Source organism: Bactrocera tryoni, chromosome 2 (assembly GCF_016617805.1).
Source record: "Bactrocera tryoni isolate S06 chromosome 2, CSIRO_BtryS06_freeze2, whole genome shotgun sequence".
NCBI lineage: Eukaryota > Metazoa > Arthropoda > Insecta > Diptera > Tephritidae > Bactrocera > Bactrocera tryoni.
In genome coordinates this window covers 75339984-75365105 of record NC_052500.1, presented here as the reverse complement: position 1 = coordinate 75365105, position 25122 = coordinate 75339984, and the positions used below count along the sequence as shown (strand labels likewise).

Here is a 25122-nt window from a genome sequence, read left to right as displayed (position 1 = left end):
ATATGTATTGGTGTTGTTGTTGTTGTTAGCGAGTACTAAGCATATTTTGCATGCAAATTGCCAACACGTAGCCGGCACACGCACACTTATAAATATTTAAGCGCACATTTTTGTACGCATAAAGAGATTTATGTGGCATCCACGGAGGCAAGTTGTATTTAGAAATTTTCAACAACATCAAATCAGCATAATCGCTTTATAAGCGGACGACACAAATCAAACGCCACACAAAATCACACGAAAATCGCTGAAAGATGAAGAGGCACACTTAAGCCGCGGCGCAGCGTGACACAACGCTAGGCCGAGAGAAGTCGAGATGCTGACGGTGGCGGCGTGAGAGTTCAGTGCTTCAGTGGCGCGTTGATAGCAGCGGCAGCGTCAACGGCACACGACTGATAGAGCAGCTCGCAGTTAGCTACACACGTCTGCCTGTTAGAATGCCCGTCAGTCCGCCAGTGCGCCCGCTCTCCTGAACTCCCCTGACTGGCTCAACTTGCACAGTCGTTCAAATCAGCATTAAACATCAGTGCGAATTTCCTATTTATGCTTGGCGTGACGCACATAAAGGCGACATTCAAGTGGTGCCACGAACTCTAGGCGCTATGGTGTCGCACAGCAAACCGCAAGCAGACAGACACACCGACGCATATAGACATTGAGATAGACACACCAACACAGCAACACACGCAAATCAACCCGGAGACAGATACACCGCGGTAAAGGCAGACGTAACCGACTCCAGTCAGACAGACATGTGGATACCGCAAGCGCACAACAAAGCAGGCAAGGCGGCCCAAGGTGGGTAGGCGGCAAATGGTTGGACCGACTCGGCTTTGTTTGGTCGCCGGTGCCGTTGAGGGTGCGTTTTCCAACCGCCCGTTGATGTTGATACTCATCAGCCGCTTGCCAGTGCGCTGAGGCGTGAATTTCTAGCATAAACAAATTGAAAATTGCCAAAGGCAAATATCAAATTAAAGTTAATTTTCGTATTTTACACGGAGCGTGAGTGTATGCGAGCACAAACACACATGCAAAAGCAGATAAACACACATCTATAGGAGGAGCTATACAAAGTAGCCAACGCAGGGCTGCCTTTGTAGCATGAAAAATTCGAAAATCAAGCGTGAAGTGTGAGGAATGCATTAAAAATTTACAAAAACAACAAAAAATACCTAAAAATAACAACAACGTCGTACACCAAAAAGTAGCCTACCGAAGTGGATTCCACCTAAAGCACACCGAAAAGCAAAAACGAAATATAGAAAGGCAAAATCATACGAAAACAACAATAACAACAATAAAAAATAATAAAAGCAGCAACAAAAACACAATTTGCGCCAGCTAGAACGCGCCACAACGCTAAATTACTCATTGCATTTCGCATAAAGAAAGTAGCCTTGAGGGTCCAGCGCCTGAACACAAGGTATATGAAGAAGCAGAATTAAAGAAATGCGGACAAAAAGTCAATTTAAAAAAAATAAATAAAAACAAAAAAAATATATATATTAACTTCGACTGCACCGAAACTATAATACCCTTCACAAATATTATACAAAATGTTCCTTACCAGACTTTAATGGGACTTTAATGCTATAGTGATCCGATAATAGCAATTTCTACGGAGATTGAACTACTCCGTAGGAAACCAATCTGTCCCAATTTTCATGAAGATATCCTTTCAAAGAAAAGAGTTTTCCATACAAGAACTCCATTTTGTTTGGTCAGTCTGTATGGCCACTATATGCTGTAGTCATCCGATCAAAAAAATTTCTTCGGAAATTGGCAACATTTCTTAGAAAAATAATCTGTGTCAAATTTCATGGCGTTATCTCGTCAACTACAAAAGTTTTCCTTACAAGGACTTGATTTTAAATTGTCGATTTGTATGGCAGCTATATGCTATAGTGGTTCGATCAAAACAATTTCTTCGGGTATTGTACCATTGTCTAAATCAAAAATCTGTGTCAAATTTCATGGCGATATCTCGTCAAATACAAAAGTTTTCCGTACAAGGACTTGATTTGAAATTGTCGGTTTGTATGATGGCTATACGCTATAGTCGTTCGATATCGGCGATTTCATTGCATGAGCAACCCCTTGGTAAAAAAAGAACATTTACAAAATTTCAAATCGATATCTCAAAAACTGAGAAATTATTTCGCGTATAAATAGATGAACAGGCATGGACAGTCATCCGTCAGGCGAAATCCACGCAGCTCGCGACGCTTTTGATTTACCTGTTACGAACTTAGTATGCCCGTGTACAGGGTATAAACAACAAGTAAAGCGTAGTAAATTAGCAAGCGGCGTGTTGCGCGTGCAGGCGTACAGTCGGGCAGCAGCGTGTGGCACGTTTTAGTTATATCTGATGATGTTGTTGGCTTCTCAAATCTGCCAACGCTGCCGCCGTTTCGTTAAAGCGACACCCCGCCTCCCCTCTTACACACTCATTTGCGCACTTATTTGCTTACCCACATACTTCTGTTCTTAATAGAGCTGCCTAAGCTGTGTGCGGAGTCACTTATTATACGCTGCTTACATGCGCCTGTGTTGTGTTATGCCCCAAAGGTGAAAATATGCTAAGCAACAAAAGCAATGCGATCCATATCAGTTACAGCATTGTAAATAAGATGAAGGCGCGCAGCTTCTCTGAAGTACCAGCGTGCTGCAAATGTTGTGTATTGAAGTGATGAGGGGCGCGCAAGTGGCAGTCGGTGGTGATGTGGCGCGTAGCACAAGGTAAGGTATGCAAATGGTTGGGGCGCTGTGTGAATGCTTCGTGCATTAGTGTCTACAAATTGGCCTCTAGATCCAGGTATTAATGAGTAGCTATGGTGTTGATGCTCACGGTAGATGCTTTTTTATGTTAACACGTGTATATTTATAAATTGATATACAGCTGTGGGTAGATAAATAGAGCATTAGCGTAGGTAAATATACATACATTTGTATATATGAAAAATATTTTTTTGTTAAGTAAACTCACATTTGTAATTGATATTTATAGCTCTGTATACAACTTCTGTGGGAAGTTTTTAGACGAGAGACTTCAGTTTATTGTATTAAAATGCTAAAATAGGAACTTAGTGCAATATAAAACTCAGTCGTGATTTGGTTTAATGTGGCTACACAATTGCTGAAGGTGATCAAAATATTGTGCTTTTGTTCGAAAGAGAGCAAAAGCGACATCTATCGGCCGAACAGCTATTTTTTATTCAATGTTTTATAACTACTTAGTCAGTTGAGTTGCCATAAGACCCAACCAATACACTTATTTATATTTTGAGCTGATCAAATATAGTCTCAAATTTATAGCAGACATTTCTAGTATTACCACCAGTTTATGCGGACCTTGGAGCAGTACTGACTATCTGTTATACATCCGAAGTCACTGTAATGCATTTGCTTGTTCTCATATGGAGCTAAACTTAATTAATTCAACTTAACTTAACTTAACTTAACTTAACTTAACTTAACTTAACTTAACTTTATTAACTCAACCTAACCTAACTTAACTTAACTTAACTTAATTTAGCTTAACTGAACTTAACTTAACTTAACTTGACTTAACTTAACTTAACTTAATTAACTCAACTTAACTTAACGTAACTTAACTTAACTTAATTAACTCAACTTAACTTAACGTAACTTAACTTAAGTCAACTTAACTTAACTAAACTAAACTTAACTTAACTTAACTTAACTTATCTTAACTTAAGTTAACTCAACTTAACTTAACTTAACTTAATTCAACTTAATTCAACGTTACAAAATTGTGTTATTTTAACAAAGGACTCCAGCTAAACTATCGTTGACTGTTTCTCACTGTAAATACTTATAACAACTTCTTATTCCAACTGAAGAAAAACCTCGAAAATTACCCTATATATCTAAAAATAATTGGCGAAAGTTCGGCACATTCTTTGACAAGAAATTAAGCATAACCTAACGATTTTTTTTATAACATGAAAAATTGCAGAACGGCTCTTAATACGTTGGATGCCACTGCATCATCTTTGACTAGGACAAAAATCTACTCCCAAATGCCAAGCAAAAGAATTACATGTTGCGCTTTGGTCTAGGCGTGTATGGCCGGTGATACGTTGGCTACGTGTTAAGCAAGATACCTTCTTGGCAATATTGAATGATTGATTTATTGCCATATTTGACATTCTTGGCCACTTTGCCAATTTTTTTTGAACATATATGAAAGAAAAAAGGAAATAAAACTTAAAGACAAAATTTTAACGCTGGAACAAATATAAATTTTTTGTCACGCAAAATGTAGTTTTTTGAAAATTTATTGCATTTTTTTTAATTTTTCGTCTGGACTTTCCCGCAATTTTGATATGGAATAAAGCTTTTTTTTGCATTTGAAATGATGATAGGTATCATAAGCTATCTGCGATATTCTATACTGAAACTATGTCGTTTTTGACAATTTAGTGCCATTTTTTGACAGTTTTATCTACTTTTTTTGAGAAATTGATTCGAGTAATTTGATTAACTAATAGAAAGAGAATCATATGTGACGGACTACACTTCAGTTGTCGTTTTTGACATTTTCGTGTAATGTTTTTAACGTCTCTATTTCAGTACTTTAATAAGTTTGCCGAAAGTAGATTTAAAAATTGAATTTAATTTCTATTTTGATTTTATGATTTTTTGACAGTTAAGATTTGACAAAAAGTTTCAAAATAACAAAAATGTCAATAATATTAATGTATATGCTTTTCAATTGTTAATCTATTGTAGGCTCTTGAGTTACGGGTATAAACGCCCGAACTTCTAAGCTAATAACGTTTTGTCAAATTCACTGACGTTTTTTTCAGAAATCTAAACAGGTTGTGTTAGGCTTATTACGAAGTATGTAACACACAGAATAAAACATATAAGGAACGCAAATAATATTTTTTGTAAATTATTAGTCTTCCAATTTTTAAAATATTGATATCAAATTTTACAAACGCTCTTCTATCTCCAAAGAGCTGTTCATTTGACGGAATTGCCGATTTTTAACCACTATAGCATATAGCTGCCATACAAACTGAACGATCGGAATAAAGTGTTTGTATGGAACGCTTCTTCATTTGATGAGTTATCTGCAGAAAATTTGTTACGTAAGCAATGGTACAATTTTAAATAAATTGTTCAGATTAGATCACTATAGGCTATAGTTGCCATACAAACTGACCGAAAAAAAATCGTGTCCTTGTATGGAAAACTTTTTTATTTGACCAGATAACTCGATAACGATTTTTTTACACCCTTTTATACCCAGTAAACTGCTCTTGAGGCAAACTAACGCTATTAGAACACCCTGCACAAATATTCCATCTAAATATTGCCATTTTCTATTCATCTAGCTCCCATGTTGTGGTCATATATAGCCTTTTTGTGGTTCCACGAATCTGCAAAAACCACTTAAAGAGTCACAGCATCAGTGTAATGGGATAAGAGCAAAGCAGAGTCGACACAGCATAGGTGTATACACATGTGTAGGTGCTCAGACACACATACACACCCATGTACGGCTAAGTGAGTCGAAGGAGTCACAGATTAAAATTACCAGCAACGAGCTGCTGGCGCGCCGGAGGTAGGGTGCGGGCAAACCAAAAAATATTTGCGTCCTTTTGCTGCTGCAAAAATGCCAAAGCAATGTAATGTGATGTGATGTGAAGTGAAGCGGATAGCGGAAATGCCAGATAGATTATGTAGGTTGTCGGCAGAGCAAAGCAGCAAAAAATACGCAGCAGCAGCAGATGCGGTGCAGGCAGAGGATGAGAAAGATGCTGGTAACAGAAAATCAAACAACACTTTGCATTTGCATTGGCTGTTTCTTTTGGAATGTGAGTGTGTGATTTGAGTTTTGAGTGTGTGTGTGTATTTGTGTGAAAAACTATTAAATGACGGCAGCAAGCAGCATAGTGAAAATTTGTCGTCGCAAATGGTATTTGCTTTATTTTTTCCCGCAGCAACACACTATCTCTCTGTATCTCTGTGTATCTGCGTTTATTTGCAATTTGTTTGCGTTGTTGTTGCTGTCGTTTTTTTTGCATCTACCGCAATTGATAAGAAATAATAAAAAGTAGCAAGAAAATAAAGCAGAAGTCAAATAGTGTTTAAGAGGGTAGCATGGCTAAATTGAAAAAGACTGCCACAACAGGAGCGTGTTGAGTGCTGGGGCTTTGCTTTTATGGATGCTGTTTTTGTTGTGCATGTTGTTGTTATTGTATTTTGTGGCTGATAAACCAATACAGGCGCACTAAACTACAGTTTTTATGTATGTCGTTGCATATGTGCTTATATGTGCGTATTCGTGACCATGTCCGTATATGTTGCATGTGTTGCATGTATGTTGCAGCGCCTCAAATGGTTCATATGTGTGCGTGTAGCAAGAAATTGCTGCAAAAAGTGTTGCTTTGCTTATTTTGTGCATCAACAACTCCTTCAACTGTGCTTGCAACACACGCCTGCATGAGTACTTCCTGCAAGTCTTGCTATATTTTTCATGCTAGCAATGAAAAAACATACGTGAGTGTGTGTGTGTTTGACGTCGACAGAAAAGCGATTTTTCATATGTCAACGATATGTCAACTTTTGCTTGCAACAGACACAACTTAAGGCAAAGAAAACTGCAAAACCGCATGCGCATGCATATTTGAAAGCACTAAATGTATGTAAGTGTCCCCCTATGGTTGTTTATGTGTGTGTTTATGTGATATGCAGCTTCTTTTGACACACCACTTCTATTCATGCAACAAATAATATGCGTCGTTTTTTTTTGCATTGAAAACGTCATAAAAATGTTGCTAGTGCCAGTGCAACATTTGTCGGTGTTGCATGCAGCATTAAAAAGGCAAATTTTTTTGCCGTTCATTTTTGGCACTCAGCTTCCAAGCAGCTCGTTGTTGAGTTTTTACTCAACAAGTTCTTTTTTATGACTTTCAAGTGTGTTGCTGCCACACTCTCTTGCATACAAGTTGCATATATGCATGAGTATGGTTGTTGTTGCAGTTCAGAAAAAAGTAAATACGGTTGCGCATCTCAAGCTGCGCTGAGCTGCATAAGCAAATCGCAGCGCAAAAGCGACAGTGTGGCGCTTAAGCGTATATGTACGCATATGTATATATGTGTGTGTGTGTGTGTGGCAGCGTGCTATTGGAAAAAGTTTTGTGTCCCGAAAAAGTCGTGCAACGCAATGCAGTTGAATTGCTGTCAAAATACACACGTTTATGACACATGCATTTCTTGTTGTTTTTGTTGTTGGCTTTTGTTGGTTTTTTGGCAAAAAATTGAGTCGTAAAATGAAAAAAGATATGCATCAAATGCTGCAGCTCGTCATTTTGACAAAAGTTGTCGCAAAGACGCATAAGCGGTAAAATTTCGTGTTTATGTGTGCGTATTTTTGTATATGTGTCTGTATTCCGTATATACATACATATGTGTCTATGTATGGATTTGCTCGCTCAGGTTGGTAAGAAATTAATAAAAGTTTGTTTGACACTTCAGCAATGCAATTGTTGCTCACTTCACGCGCGTATATTTTATATGCCACATTTGGGCAACATTGTTGCAGCTGTCAGTCAGTTGCAACAAACATTTTAACATTTTTTTCACACAAAAAATAAATTTGCATAATAAAAGTCACTCATTTTGAGCGTGTTATAAAAGCGCGATTTAAATATTTTACTACGGTAATATTTGTAAAAGCGTTGGAAGTAACGGTATACAATAGAATGTTTTTTTAATCAAATAACAGAACATAAATACATATGTATTATTCTGGCATGGTTACTAGCTACCGATTTCTTATTAAAACGTCAGTTAAAATTGCACTTAGGAATTCTAGCAAAAAAATTCGGAAGTTACTAACCATGATATAAAGCTGGATTCTTAGCGGTGGGTTAAATTACGTTGCATCAAATTATTTTACAAAATTGTATATAAGCATAAATTTGGAAAATAGGTAGAATAGAAAAAAACTGGTATAATTTAGGTAGACTGGTATAATCGAATAGCAACATAAAATTACGTGAATAATCAGATTTTTGAAAAGTAGTGGAATTAAACAAAAAACTGGTATAAAATAACTAGACTGGTATAATTGGACAGCAAGATAAAAGTGAATGAATCAACAAAAAATTTAAACTTAGTGGAATCGAACCAAACTGGTATAAAACTCAGACTGGTATAATCTCGTATAAGTTAAACAGGCCTAATAAAATCAAAAATGACTCACTTAAACTTAGTAAATTAGTCGAATCGTAGAAATGGCATCAATAAGAATATATGGTATAATATAATAGGAAGCGATCCCCCAAAATTTCAAAAATTAGTCGAATCAATCAAAAACTGGTATAAACAAGTAAAACTGGTATTATAAATAGAAAGCAATTCACTAAATTTTGGAAAATTGGTCAAATCGAACAAAAACTGGAAAAAATTGCTTGGACTAGTATAAAATAGCAACAGAAGAAAAGGGATCTCCCAAAATTTGGAAAAATAGAATTATCGAACAAACAAAAAGGTATAATTCAGCTACACTAGTTTAGTCGAATATCAATATATTGATAAGCGATTATACCACTTTTATAAGATAGTCTTTCGCACTTAATTTACCTCGTTAACTTGGTTATTACTTTCATCTGCGAACTTCTTTACACGAGAACACAGCACAACCTAATCGACGACAGAAATGTTGAATCGAAAACAAATATGGTCTAATTGGCTCCTTTGTGTTGTTCTGTGATCAATAATACTAATTTTTGACTCATTTCGAACAATTTGATGACGTAGTCGGCCTCAAGAAAGAGCTTCGAAACACGGCGTCAAGCGATGAGAGAGATTTTTCTATTTGAAATTATCTCAAATCCAAAAACCAAAACAAAATCAATGAATCAATTCAGGAAAGGCTGAAGGAACTGTCACATTTTCATTTTTGACAAAGTGGAGAGTTCCTAAAAAAGCCGTTTCTTGTGAAAAAAATTACACTTCAGAGAGTTTTAAAGGCACGCGAAAAATTCGAGTTGAGCGGTGCAACCGTTTGGGAGAAATTTTCTTCACCGACTCTGAAACCGCGTTTCGAGAACAACGCTTTTAAAGTTTCGAAGCCGATTATACTAAAGTAAAAAGTTCTCAAAAATACCCTCATACATATCTCCAAAACTATTAATTTGCCAGAAAAACTTAAAATTTTGGGAAAAAGATTCTAATATGTAGATACTGAAGCAAAACAAATCGGTATTTTGAAATTCACAAGTGGATGCAAAAGCTTAAGTGGCCTCCCGTTTTGGTTCGACTGTCTACAAGTCATAGGTAATACTGCTATCAATTACAGAAGTTTTTTGAGGATATAATACCGTGATCAAATTGAAATTTTTGGGTTATACTTCGCGTGTTTTTCGAATCGGTTTTTTTTCTGTAAATTGGTTCTGTTAGTGACATCAATGCTAAATTCCACGCCAAAATATTCATTAGTTATTGAGATACGCGTCGTTTTGGGAGGCTCTAAAAGTGAATTCTTCGCTTTTTATTATGTCTGAATCCACCACATTTTTAACTAATATCGTGCCGCAACTACTGCATTCGCCGGATTTACCTTCGTGTAACTTCTGGTTATTCAGCAAATACACATGACCACTCCGAGGTTACCGTTTTGACTCAATTGATGATATAAAAGCTGAATCGAAGAAGGCTCTGATGGCCATCACGATGGAGGATTCTTCCAATTGCCAATTCATTGGCATAAGTGTATTGCAGCGGGAGGGGATTTCTTTGAAGGAGATGAAATGAACAAAATTCAGCTTTTCTTTGATGACTGAATAAAATCTTGCAAATAATTTTCTAGCTAAGTTGATATCTATAATCCAGTCATTATGATTGCAAATAAACCACCAAAATTTCTTCAAAATCTTATCTGATATACTTGAATTAAAACTCAAAAATTGTAATATTTCTTTTTGTGGAAGGAAATCCAAAGATTATTGTAGTAGAAATTTTAAATTTAAGTACAAATTATGCTAACTATAAATATTTCTAAAAAAAACTACAGCCTTTTACAGCTTCTTAGCAAGAACAATCAATTAAGTCTATATAGTTAGAATCACTTATTTCAGCTCAAAATGTCGATCAAAACAACCTAACCAAATCAATTACGCCACATTTCATAATATTTACTATGCGCTTATGTAGATAAAGCGCTTATTTCATTTATTCTTGAAATCACACCTCATAAAGTTCTTATTATAACAATAAATATTATGGAATTTGATATTTACAACTTCTTCATACAAAAATACGCGAAAAAAATAAAATGAAGGTTACTGACACGGTTTGTGTTACTAATTGTCAGCGTTCTATTGTTACAGTTAGCTTAATTTAGTAGCAGTGGCTTAATGCAAAATAGTTATTATTAGCATAACCATCGATGTTGTTATGTTTTTCTATTTTTTAGAGTCTTTGTGATTTTTTTGTGTCAGAAGAAATTGTTTACTTTGCGTTACTAAGCGGTGGCTAACGCAAAGCAATGCTAACTATATGCTCTTTACGGCAATAAGTGATTATCTTTCGCTCTTTCGCTTCGCTTCTGTAAGAGGGAGCAAGTGATCTGTGTGAGTGCTCTCTTAGCAATATGTGGCTAAGAGATTGCTGTTAGCTATAAGAGAATATTATAAGCGTGACTATGTGTTTAATTTATAGCTATTGTATTGAAGAGAAGAAAGGGAACTTAGAGAATTGTTTCATATAAAAGTATTTTTTAATATATTAAAAAAACTATAATCACTTTTAAGATTTGTTATTATTTCTTTCAATACTTGAACGTTTTTTAAGGTAACTTTGAACACTTCGAAACTTTATTATGATTACTTAATTTTGGAAAATAATATAATGAAATTTTATCGAGATTTGCACTGCGATCCAAGATCTATTGTGCTTTCACCGCTATAACACATACTCTCAGAGGCTCAGTACTTTGAAATTTTGAAATAACTTTGCTCAAAATTCAAAATTATTATCGGGTGACTAACCAAAAATATTTCGCCTATTTTTTCCTTCCCTTCTTCTTTGGACTCACTTTTTTTGGGGTCACTTTATTATTTGACTTTTGAGCACTACGCTGTACTTTATTGGTTGTATGTCAGAAAAATAAAATGTTTGTTGCCGCGCCATAAAAAGGAAGCTTTAATGTTTATTTCACAATGGGTGTTCTGGTTTCAAAGTTCAATAATCTACCAGTGTTGATTATACACTCAAATATATCATTGAAATAGTTTTGAGGTAACGCCGGCTTGAGAGAAAGATGAAAGTTTATGTTTTATTTTAAATTGAGTTTGATTTTAAGTCACTACTCAGGAATGATTATAGTTTTTTAGAGGGATATTTTTTTGATAAAAGCAGGTCTAATCCCTTCTTTATTAAAATAAATGTTTTCTTATACAATTTAAAAAAAAAAATCTGATTTCTACTAATATGAATTGTTTAATAAAATCTATTTGCCAAGAGCCAAATAGCTCTGAAATGAACAATCTGACCTGAACTGAACAATTTGCTTCGGACTGAAAGAAAAACATTTCATAAATACAAAATTTTACTATCACTTTCAAGGATGGCTTCTTAGTCATTGCTAGTATGCCAACGCTTAATTCATTCCACTTCTTATAAGCCTGAGATTTCTGTGCCTTCAACGAATTATGTTTTTTACAGTTTCTGCTCAGTTTATTAGCACCATTAAGGACATTTTTGGACAGTTTTTATATCATATTCTAAAACTTACGAATCGTCAGCAGTATGATGCGTTTGACAAGCTTAGGTTCCTCAGCTACGATTTCAAGCATATCTTTTGCGACCTCGACATGAAGTCGTGTTTGTGGAAGATTCAGTTCTTTTAGTATGGGTCTAGCACCGACACGCTTTCCACCCAAAACATTAACCAGCTGCTACTTCTCTGATGACAATATGACCACTGTTTCTTCAACTATCTGGATGTTATCATCATTAACAAAGGTGGTTGGAGGCATTGCTTGAGATAAGTTCCCGATGACTTCACGCGATTTTTTGAATAAATTCTGATTTTTAAATAACTGTGTGGTACCTTACTTGCTCTTGTGATAGAGCAGACTCCGCTAAACACTTCCGCAATATTTCAACGTTTCAGTAGCCGTGATTCCAGTGATAATTGAAGTCCGACGCCAAAGTTACGGCCGATATTGTTTGAAAGAAAAAAGTTGTCAGACCATAAACCATCAGTAAACTTATTATGCTTTGCAGCATGTGACTTCTGGCTTAAGAGCCATGAGCAGAGTATTAAATACTTAGTGCACTTTCGAAAGTTTAGCAGAAACTAGAATCTAACCTTAACTCGATATTTTTTAAATTCGTCTACTAGCCATTGATGAATCTCTGGTATACCTTTTTAATAATCTTATGAGTTCAGATGATCCTTACATTTCATAATAGTTATGGACATGATAAAGCTTTCGAAAAAAAACTTTGAAATAAAACAATCAAGTTGAGACGTAGAACGCTTTAAGCTCCGTGCGGAACTTTAGTATGGGGAAAGCTTCTAAAATGTTATTATGTTGATTCGGTTTAAAAAATATTTGAGAAAATTATTGCTAGTTAATACTGGTGGTATAAGATGAGAGATGTCTAAGCGAAATAAGCTAAAGGTGTTTGAAGAGAGAATACCAAGAGATGATAGGAAAATTACAGAGTTGTTTCACAAAAAAATATTCATGTAGGTGTTTTAAGTCTTTCTCTTATAAAGTTATCAACTTCACACCTTTTCTTAAATTAGAGCACCAACTGTCTAGGATTTGCATAATATTTGCAATTTTGAAGCATCTCTGTTTAGATTAGTTAAGAATATGGTACAGGTAAATGGTTTTCGTAGCATTTAATTATTAAAACATCACTGAAATATCAGCGTTGCTACTCAAATTGTGAAAACTTCTGCAACTGTTAACATATTTTTGAGATTTTCATGAACATTTTGCCCAACATCTCACTCTGCTGCAATTGTTGTATCTTAATAGATATGGAAATATTAGGTTCAACACACTTCTAATCTTATCTTTGTTGAACTAAAAATAAAATCAAAAGATTATACACGTAAACTGAGTTCATTAAAAACTATAACTACAAATATGTTTGTGTATTTAGCCATTAACATACCCGTGTGCATTCTTGTTAAGCAAACATGTTGTCATATCGGACACTATTTGAGGCACACTAACACAGATCAAGCGTCATATCCTTTCTGCTGCACTCAGCCTAGGTAAACGTTTCATGCCGATTTGAAGTAAATATAAATATATTGAGTTGTAGCATTGTAGTTGTAAATATTATTAGAAAATGGAAATCAAAACACCTGCAACATGCTACACACCAAACGATATGGAAACAGAAGCAAACAAAAATTAAGAGCAGAAAAGAACTACAAAACGACCGGTAAAGGCCCACAATTGTTGCCGCCGACAATAGAACGTGTAAACAAGCAGAAATACGAAAGAAAAAACGTTCAAGCAAACATCAATCGAAAAAAAGCGGAGTAAACGTGCAGCGGAGCGAGCATTCTGACAACAAGCGGTTTGATGTTTCGTCAACAGCTGAGTATGAGGCGACATGAAAGTAATATCGGCAAACATTTGGAATAAAAAGTGTGAAAAACGCCGGATGGAAGGGAAATAAACATGGCAGCATGCCACAGAAGAACTTGCAACAAACGATCGCTTGCATATAGGCATGTGTGTGTTGGGATTTGCGGCATTAGTGAAGCGTCTCAAAAAGAAAATCAAAGACCGGTATGCAAAAGATACGGAGAAGTAATATGAAAACGATGCAAAGCAAACAAAGATTAAGAACTATCGATATTTGCCATGGCGCTGGCGTATGTTGAAGATACGTGGGTGACTGTCTTCAAAATAACATTAAAATATAAAAAAAATAATTTTTTTTTGCAATAAATGAACCGGAGGGAATAAAAATCTCTGAATAAAGATAACTTATTTTTATAGAGTTGCCATATTTTCTAAAAAATTACAACTATTCAAAATAAACATAAATAAAAATAAAAAATGCAATGCGTGCACCAAAGTGAACTTAAGAATATTTGAAAATAAAAACTTATTTTTTTAGAGTTGCCAAATTTTCTAAAAAAAATTTAAATCTTTTCAAAATCATGACTGTTTGAAATATAAATCTAAATAATATTTCAATATATCCTGCTCAAAATTAAAATTAAAAATTCCTTACAAAATAACAATAATTTTAATGTTGCCATCTGTTCCCAAAAAAAAAGATTTAATTCCGTTTGCTATCGAAAAAGAAAATTGTTAAATAGACAAGTTTTCTGTTTTAAAAATTTAGAATTCTAGAAATGTGAGATAGAGTTGCCATATTTTCTAAAAAATTTAAATATCTTCAAAATAATGCATGTTTGGAATGTAAATAAAAAAACTTTTTTATAATTCCTGCTCAAAATTAAAATTTAAAACTCCTTAAAAAAACTTTTTTTAGCGTTGCCACCTGCTCCTAAAAAAATAATTATAATTCACTTCACCATCGCAAAAGAAACTTGTTAAAATTAGTATTATAAAAAGTTTAGTTTTGGAAGTCTTTAACAAAATAATACTTAATTTAGCGTTGCCAGACTGTTTAAAATTTTCAGTATAAAAAAAAACTAAACGTAGAAAAAATATAGCATTTGTGCTTACATATGGGTATGCGGAAAATTATGGGTGATACATTTTCAATAACATAGCATAACAAAATAGAAAAAGGGATGCCAACTATGAATATAAAAAAAATTAAATTTTATAAAAAAGTGTAAAAAACAACCATGCATAAGAAATTATGAATAATAATGCAAAACAATTTAACAAAGAGAGTTGCCAATTGTTGCCATCTTTTACAAATAGGATTGCCATTTGTAAATATAAAAAAATAAGCACTTAAAATAAAACCTTATAGAAAATTTAAGATCAAACTTTTCTTGAGTCATTGTCAAACAAATTCTAAAATCTTAAATTTTTATTCAATTTTCTAAGGGTTGACATCAGTATATAATATATGCTCAAAATCAAGCACTCTTATAATATCATAGGAAGCTTACAAAATACTGTTCAGATATACAAACATGTGCGAATTTTCCTATATTAACAAAATTTTGATAGGGTTGCCACTAAAAAAGCTTTTAGTTTTAGGTGAAAATCATAAATATTTGACAACGATTTTATAAGCCTGAAAAAGTGAGAAGAGAGTAAATAAACCAAATCTTTGAGCAGGGTTGCCATATTTAACAGTTTATTTTTTATTTGAAGCTAGACATGTTTGCAGTGGAATGATCAATTGCATGAAAAACAAAATTTTTTTTGGATAGGGTTGCCACTTTATTAAAAAAATTTACTTTAAGAGTTTTTTTTTTATTCAGGCAGTTATTTTTTTGCAGCAATAAAATTCATATCTTCGAAATTTTAATATTTGGAAACATTTCATTAAAATACATGGTAACCCTCGTATGACTCAAAAAGACCAGTGCTGCAAATATAGATGTTAACCCTCACTCCCTTTAGGCAAACACACACACATACCAATGCGAATAATAACACACAAAGCAGGCAGTCTACTTGGACACTGGGAGCAAAAGAATTGATGGCTGCTTGAGTGATAAATCTGACAACTGACAGGCAGACGGCAAACAGTTCAATGAACTAAGGCAACAAAGAGCGAAAGCAACACCGGTCTGTGTGAAGTGTGGCTAAAAGAAGATTTCAGCTGCTTGAGAATGGTTTGAGCCACTTAGAAGCGGCGGGTAACCATAAGAGAGTGTGACTAAGAGCTAGAGCAGTAGATAAGGCAGTGTGTGCGGCTGACTCATACTCTTGGTTTTAAGCAGATGATGTGATATGCGAAGGAAAAAATTGAAGAAACGTTTTATAGCGCAAAGTAAACACTTTCGTTATAAGCGATGAATTGATATGTTTAGCAGAAAGTGCATGTTGCAATAGTGGCAAGCAATTGCTGTGCCTCAAAGGACATTTATGTGAAAAAAATACATTTATTGAATGCATATGAATTGAAGTTAAATATGCGCATTTATATATTTCCTGCTGTGAGTCGCGCGTGCTTTGTTGCAACAATGTGTGGTATGTACGCTTACAGTTGAAAGCAATTTAATTGAGTTGAGCTATGTAACTGATATCACGAGCTTATAAGTATGGCTGCAAATACTTTATGACAGCCTTGAGCGGGCAGCGGAACTCCACACACACACACACATGTATGAACACACAAACATATTTATATGAGGCTAAAAGGAAGCTATTAACGGCGCCAACATGTTGGTGGCATTTAAACAGCGCTGATATAATTGTATGTAAACATGAAAAAAGTTCACTTTGGTTGCACGGCTGCACTGAAACTGTAATACCCTTCACAGCTGCATTTCTTAAAGCATAAAAGGGTATAAAAATATATTTTTGATGATTTTGACTGGTCAGTTTGCATGGCAGCTATGTGTTATAGTGATCCGATATAAATCATTTTTCTTGGATATTATAGAATTAAAGTCGAAACTAATACACGCCAAATTTCGTGAAGAGATATCATCAAATAAAAAAGTTTCCCATACAAGAGCCTGATTTTGAACGATCAGTTTGTATGGCAGCTATGCATATGCTATAGTAGTTCGATTCAAGCAATATATTAGGAGATTATAACTGTGCTTTGGGCAATGATCTATGCCAAATTTTATGAAAATATCTCATCAAGTAAAAAAGTTTCCCATACAAAAACTTGTTTTTGACCGGACAGTTTGTTTGGCAGCTCTATGCTATAGTAGACCGATCTGATCAATTTATCCAGAGATTATAGCGCTGTCTAGAAGAATAATCTGTGCCAAATTTAGTGTAGATAATTTGTCAAATAAATAAGTTTTTCATACAAAATCTTTGTCATAATCTGTCAGTTTGTATGACAGCTATATGATTTAGTGGTTCCGATTTGAACAATTTATCCATAGATTATAACGCTGCTTGGGAAAGTTATCCGTGCCAAATTTATTGGAGATAACTGGTCAAACAAATAAGTTTTTCATACAAAATCTTTGTCATAATCTGTCAGTTTGTATGACAGCTATATGATTTAGTCGTCCGATTTGAACGATTTCTTCGGAAATTTTAGCTTTGCCTTGAAATGTCATCTGTGTCAAATTTCATGAAAATCTCTCATCAAATAAAACAGTTTTCTTTACAAGAACTTGATTTTGACAGGACAATTTGTATGATAGCTATATGCTACAGTGAACCGATCTGAACAATTTTTTCGGAGATTGCATTATTGCTTGAAACTATAACATATGCTAAAGCTTGTGAATATATCTCATCAAATGAAACAGTTTTCCATATAAAGACATTATTTTGATCGTTCAGTTTGTATGGCAGCTATATGATTTAGTGGTCTGATATCAGTGATTCCGACAAACGAGCAGCTTCATAGGGAAAAAAGACGTGTGCAAAATTTCAGCTCGATATCTCAAAAAAGTAGCTCCTAACTCGAGTAAATACAGGCGATTGGACGTATTGGACTTGACTATACCGGCTCAGCTTGTCACGCTGATCATTTAACTATGTATAGAACACACATTTTAGGAACGCTGTGTTTTCTTCAGTCTGTTACAAACTTCGTGGCAACCTTAATACACCTTTTCAAAATCCTGGGAAAAATGTTTATGCCACTTCTATGGTATACACATATTACACACTAATTTAGTTGTAGTTGTGCATGTATGCTCTACATACTTGAGGGCTCGCTCTAAAGTGCTGCTAAGTATTACAAAGTATTAAATTCCATTAAATGCAGGAAGCTGTTGCATTTGCTGCTTGCCACACACCAATATCTCTACAGTTATAAAAGCACACAGCTACATTTTGCATTAGTGTGCGTGTGGCTGTACGCCTAGCAACCATAGCATATAGTTAGAAGCGAGTAATTTATTTTAATGGCAACACCATTAACGACTGATGATTTTAATGTTACTTTTAGCTTTTTTTTGATGTTTGCCAGCCTTTTGTTGCCTCCGGCCGGCGAGTTCAATGGAATCCTTTTAGCATGCGCTCATTTTAGCTGCAAAGCATATCCAATTCAACGTATAGTTTGGCTGTGGCATTGACTGCACTTGAAACAGTTTTGAAGGTCTCACTACAAAGTGGCACAAACAAACACATGAACATGTAGCTACATGCCACATGTTGATACACAAATGCACACGGAGGGGTTTTAGGCAAATTTCTATAATTACAATGCTGCCAATTTAGTTGGTATGCAGTGTCTATCAAATAGCTAGTCAGTCGTGTAGTCGGCAGCAGCTAATCGAGATGAAGTTTTGTGCTTGCCATATGTATATCTATATCTGTCTATATATATACATATATTTACCTATACAGCGCCACCAACTCGAATAGTTATTTTTGCCGCCATTACCTCTCAACCCAGCATTATCTTGCGCTCATTTCGCTGTAATTGGGTGTGTGTGCCCGTGCTGTCCCCCGGGACATCATTGTCTGCCAGACGAAAACTGGTTAATTGTTAATCAGTTGACTAGCATTGGCATTGGCATGTGTCGGATTACAAATTGGCTGACTAACTTCAAGCACTAACATATATGTACACTATAAGCACTATTATATACATACACACACATATATGTGTGTAATCACATGCTGTCGCTGGCATCTGCAGTACCTGTCAGATATTAATTTTGTAGTTTGGGCGTTGGCGTCGACGTCGGCGCTGCATGCTGTTCAAGCCCACTTGAAATTTTGCCGCTTGTAGAGCTTTAATTAACTAGGCGTTGCCACATAACTGGTATCTGATAATCGCTTGCTGTTAATTGTTGATGCAGAAAATCGCAGGCTATAACAGCGCTGCGTGCAAGGAGGGACTTTGGTTGGAATTTTCATTGTTGCTGATGCATCTTGATCACTTTCATTGCTTTTCGTGTCATGTAGTTGTATGAAGAGACAAAGTAAGATTGGACGCTTCTGATATTGCCTTGTATAAAAAGCTTTCGCGATCATGTTAGCTCGGAAAATAGCACTATCATCTTCGATGATTCTAAAAACCGGTAATTTTTTAGAGATTTATCATCCAGAGTAGTATCATCGGTATAATGCCCTTCAGTATACTTTGAGCCAAATAAAGCATACAAGAACGATCTTCAAGGCTTTTGAAGTACATGTAGGCACAGTATACAAATACGCCCCCGAATAAAGCTCACAAGTTTTATAACGCTTATTTTCAGAGGATGAATGACTTAAAAAGCTTCACACTAAAAACTACATTCTATGAAAGCTGCGGTATAAGGCTGACATAGTATATACATCTATAAAGAATACTTATATCTCTAATGGCTTAAATTTTATAAAAGCTGCGGTATAAAACACCCAAAAGCTACAAAGCCCACGTTCAAAGCTTTTTAGAGCATAATTAGCTCTCGAAGATCTAAAGTTATATAAAATGTACTCTCCGATCAGTTCCGGCCACAGATGGAACTTGTTTTCCCTAAACAATTCCACACCGAAGCTAAATTATAAAGAAAAAGCTTATGTTTAAAGCTCACTAATTTTATATAACTCACTTTCTATGTTTTTTCAAGCACTTTTAGATCAGGAGGAGTTTAAAAGCTTCCTTCTTAAGCTTAAAGGTTATAAAAACACCTCTTTAGAGCCCATAATTCTTAAAAAGTTAACATCTGGAACACCTCCGGCCATAGTGAGCTATTTTAGGCCTAATAAAAACACCTGCCAAAAATTAAAGGTTTCAAAAAATCTTAAGTTTGAAGCTTATAAATCTTCTACTATATAGCTCACCTTCTGAGCTTTTTCAAAAATGTTATGTTACGAAGACCTTGTAAAGCTCTCTCCTAAGACTTAGAGTTTGTAAAGTAACTTCTTATTAAGCTTTTTAACTTTAATCTTCAAAAGCTCACCTTTTGAGTTTCAGCAAGCCAATGGGACCCATAGTTCTTTGAAGATAGCAGGATTAAAGATGTTGGAAAGTATTTGGGAAGGTGAAAATAGGCTTAGTTTGAGAGCCTTAAAAGTGAGAAAAAAATAAAATTTTAGAAAAGGGAAAAAAATTAAATTTTGAAAATTGTAGGTAAAACTATAAAAAGATATAAGGTATTATTTTATTAGATTTTTAAAGAATCTTATAATGTAGTTCTTTAATGATTATGATAACTATAACCCGTACGTTCCTTTTCTCTCTTTACAGTCCAACGATTACACCTACCAAAACACATTGGGACGTCGCTCGACACTTGGGGCCTACTACCATATGAACAAACAACCTTCGTACACGAACGAACACAGTCTAAATAGTCAATACAGTTATAATGCGTGGGGCATATGGCGTGATGGACGCAATATAGCGCCCTCAACATTCTCCGCCAAAACGCATACACACTACCAGAAGCCGCGTTCATTCTCCATCATACTCACGACCGCAGTGTTTATTGTGCTACTCGCCGTGATCTCAATAGCCGGACTGGCGTTCTACTTTAGTTCGGTGAAAGCGAATATGGAGGATCGTAAGTAGTTTGGCCTTAATTAAAGCGAAAAGTTAACAAATGATATATTCTCAATCTTACAGCTGTGTTGGGTTTCGAGGGTTCGTTTCGCATAGCGAAGGGTGACCTCTTCTCGACGGGTTTAAAGTATAATCATACGACGACTTATAAGCAGAAAATCGAATTTTATAAACGTTTCATTGAACGTTCGCTGATGGATAACGGTTTGCAGCCGTTGCGTGTGGACACGTGGGGCTTTGGTGAGGGACCGCTGATAAAGGTGTCTTTTCGCACATTTTTGGATGTGAGAAAATTGCCACAGTGAGTAGAAAACTATTACCCATATACCGAATAAGACTAAACTCAAAGTTTATTGTAGAAATATACATAGCGTTGAGGACTACATCAAGGAATCACTCTTTCTGGAAACCACCGCAGCTAAGTCGCTTTATCGCTCGCTGCGTATAGATGCCGAGTCTGTGGAAATCAAACGTATACTGGATGAGTCAGTTGTGCGTGCTGCGTCGCTCTTCAAGGATGCTGTAAGTATTATTTGATTTCTCAAACTGTAATTTATAATTCATGAGCTCATAATTACCAGGTGCAGCAGCCCACTAGTCAGTCACAGCTGGAGAAGCGTCTAATGAAGAAACCCAATGCGCCAACTCTACTCTCGAAGCCAGCTACCACCGTTAAACCACGTACTACACATCGTCCACACTCAGTCGATGATGAACCCGATGTCGATGTCGAGAATGCGCCAGTTATACAAGGTTCCTTCGAGGGTTCATTCGAAATTACTAAAACCGATGCCGATATCTCACGCAAGAAGGTGACGCCGACCAAGGCATACACCAGCTTACCACCGAAGGCGGTTACACCATTTGCATTGCGCGTCAAGCCGAAGAAACCATCGATAGAAAAACTTACGACCATCATACCACAGAATCAGCCTTCACCAACGACTTCTGCCGCAACATCGACAAGTACTACGCGTGGCACTAGCACTGTTAAAACTACACGCACCACTTCGACCACGACCACTAGTACGACTACCACAACAACAACTACGACACGAAAACCGACTACAACAAGCACCAGCAGCACCACGACTACCACAACTACAACTACACCACCACCAACTCCACCACCCACTACAACTACTACGTCTACCACAACAACAACAAGTACAACCGCAAAACCCGCAACCATTCTACCGCTAACATATCCACCTCCTACCGCTTTTTCGCCGAAACAACAATTCAGTTTGCCACCGATGACTACACCGTCCATTACCTTGAGTGTGCCGAAGTTGGATGCTAACCTCTTTGCTTCCGTGCCTGTGCTCGATACACAACCTTGGCGTCCGATACATCGTGAAGTGCCTGAACTGTTGCCTGGACCCCCGCCGGCCTTTCCCACAAAAACACTTGCTAATGTAGACAAGCCAATGCCCGTGGCACCACTCGCACCGGCCTACAGACCTGATCTACCAATGCGACGAAATGATGAAATGGAGTTGCCGTTTATACCGGACAACCCCTCACCGCCGACACCGTCCGCCTTCAATCCATACGCTTCCGGTTACTTTGGTACCGCTGTGCGAAAACCGGAAATCAGCGCAGAAGCTACGAATCCACAAGATATGTTATTCTATCACAGTTTCGGTAATCCGGTGTTCATGCCTGGCACTGAAGATATAGAACGTTTAGGTGCAGGCGCACATGTGAAGCCACATCCATTGCCGGTGCCGCTAATCGACGATGTTCTCATACCACCATTTAAACCGCTCATACCGGGCATGGATAAAGTGCCGATTGAGAGCAATGAGAAGTTTGAGCATCTCGGCGGCGGTGTGATCGTTAAGAAGCACGAGTTGGAGTTGGCGACTGGTCAAGAGAAGTCGAAACCTAACACCGAGTTCGTGGCTAGTGATGCCGATAATGAGAGTGAGACCGAAATTCCAACGTTGCTGCAGCAATTCGCCTTGGAGGGTGTCACAACCTCGACATTCAGACCGAAAGTCAGCACACCGAACATTAATCGCATCGAGTCGAGTGCTAATTCCGAGTTGGCCGACACAATTGGTGAATTCTTTATGGGTTTGTTGAACTTACCAAAAGAAAGTGCACGCAACACGACGAAACCGGCAGTAGAGCCAATCGAGTCGCGTATTGAACCAGAGGAAAATGTGGAAGAGATGGAGACCGAGCCTGAATCTAAAGTGGTGCCGAATGAGGAGGTGCAGGAGGAGGAAGTACAAGAAACCACCATACCAGTTACGGCAGTGGCGGGTGAACCAGCCTCGGTTGAAACTGATAGTGTTGAAAAACCAGGGGTGGACGTTATTGAGGAAATTGCAACAACAGCAAAACCCACTTTCTTAAATATTAAAGAACTCATACTGAAGCGCAATCAGGCAAAAAATCAAACGCGTAATATCGACAGCATAACTGGGCGTCCTACACCCACAACAACACCAACAACTACAACGCCAACCACACCGCCAACACTCTTTAGCCCCACACTCAAGCCGCCAGTGACAAATTGGAATCGCCCTAGACCCACATACAACCAGAAACCACCGACCATACTTGATGACTCCAATCTCTTTCCTTCACAATCGAAATGGGAATTCGTGAATAGTTCAGCGACCAATAGCTTCGGCCATACGGGCAACATGCGTAAAGTATTCAATAAGACGCTGCAGGCGTGGATTTCCGAGGATGTGGGCGGTAATACGGAGGATAACTTCACGCTTAATGACATCAAGACACGCATAAATAATGCGACCAACATACAAGATATTTCGCTTATCTTCGATACGCTCGCATCCAAGTTGGGCATTACGCCCATGGTACAAACAAAAGTGCCGCCATTCTCACAGAATAAGCTCAAACACACGCAGGTCACGAGCAACAACAGAAGCAAATTGGCAAACACAACGGCAGTAACAACCGCAACCACCACCACCTCCACAGCACGTCCATTAGCGTTTAGAGACAAACCGGCAACAATGACCACAGTGTATTGGATGCCCACAACTAGAAGAGGCACAATAACGGCAGTACCAGCGACCGCAACCAAAATGCCTTGGACATCAACAGCAACAACAACGAGACGAATGACAACTACGACAACAACAGCAAGCACAGCAACGACAATGCCAACATTGCGCACGAGGCCAGCCATAACTACAACAACAACAATTGCGACGCCGACAACAACAAAAGCACCAACAGTTATGCCAACAGCAACAACCGACGAACATTTCATTGAACTTCCGCTACGACGACAAGAGCCATTCATCAAGCCCATGTCCAGTTTCATGGAAGACACATCCTCTGAGGGCATCGGTGCGGCCATACCAGTTGTGGGTGAGGCCGAGGTGGAGGTCATCGACCCAAATAAATACGAGGAAATGTTGAAGTCATCACAGTTTGCGGCGGATACCACAACGGAAACGGCACCACAATTGGTCACATTGCTGCCCGTACGTTCCAACTCGGGCATACGCACATACCGCCCGGCCGTGGATGAGGAAGCTGAAGCGCGTAGTAGCAGCGGCAATGATCAATTGCCGTTGGCTGAGGGCACCGGTCAGGTGGAAGTTGTGCCAGAAGTGCTGCATGGTACGGCTGGTGTGGCCGGCCTAGCAGAGGTTGTGGAGGATGCCGTAAGCGACCCGGTGGTGCCGACAACATCCATGCGTCCGAGTGTTGTTACGGCGCCACGACGTGGTGGCGGCTTTTTCGCTGGCATACGTAGAAAGAGCGACATTAGTCAGGCGCGAAGGTTTCCGCCAGCCGAAGCGGTCGTCAAAGGTGGTCTACATGTGAAAGTCAAGTGAGTGGATTGGTGAGGTGACCAAGAGAAAGAAGCTTCGAATGGCATAACTCAATTAGTGCGAGATTTCTGCGTTTGCCCTTGCGCTTTGTGCAAAGCTTGAGGTAAAGGAAAAGAGACAAAGTAAGAGTAAAGCAGAAAAACGAAACTAGGAAGGGAAGGAGAAAAAAATTTGCCTCGGAACAGTTTTAGTTAGGAAATTTAGACAAAAGTATTTAGTCATCTTAATTGCGTGAGTTTTAATAACCGGGCTACCAGGTATCTTCACCTCGTTGGCGTTTAAAACCTAAGTTTATGTTTCTATTTTATTCCACAAACCAGTTCTTGTTCATTGGTTGTTAGCTGTCATTACTGAGTAATTGTCTGACAGTTTAAGCAATTTCTGAATGACAACAATTAATGTAGCATGAAAATTAGGTTACGCAATTAATAGGAGCTGCTTTCACATTAAGGGAGAAGCAGTGACATTACTTCCGTAAATCTTTATATATTTGAAGTTAAATAGTAGAAATAATTTTTAATAAAAAAAATATAAAACTAAAGAAAATATTTTATATTAAAACTAAATATAATTTAAAAATTAAAAAAAAAGTAAATTTAAATATTAAAAAAAAATTATTTTCAATTTTATATAAATACCTATATACATATAAAATCAGTGAGGAATAACATCGGTTTAAGTTATTTCTAATTTAATTTTAGTT

General features: G+C 37.0%; 1 protein-coding gene across 1 annotated transcript in view; it reads left to right on the top strand.

Annotated features, from left to right (window-relative positions):
* The window catches only part of LOC120769404 (mucin-5AC), a 54727-nt gene extending 29860 nt beyond the window's left edge, over nucleotides 1-24867 (top strand). Inside the window, exons 2-5 of the mRNA XM_040096382.1 lie at nucleotides 20278-20593; nucleotides 20656-20893; nucleotides 20952-21114; nucleotides 21174-24867. Of these exons, the coding sequence (XP_039952316.1) occupies nucleotides 20278-20593; nucleotides 20656-20893; nucleotides 20952-21114; nucleotides 21174-24422 (3966 nt within the window). The 3' untranslated portion in view covers nucleotides 24423-24867. The remainder of the gene's footprint in view (nucleotides 1-20277; nucleotides 20594-20655; nucleotides 20894-20951; nucleotides 21115-21173) is intronic.
* Nucleotides 24868-25122: the final 255 nt, after the last annotated feature.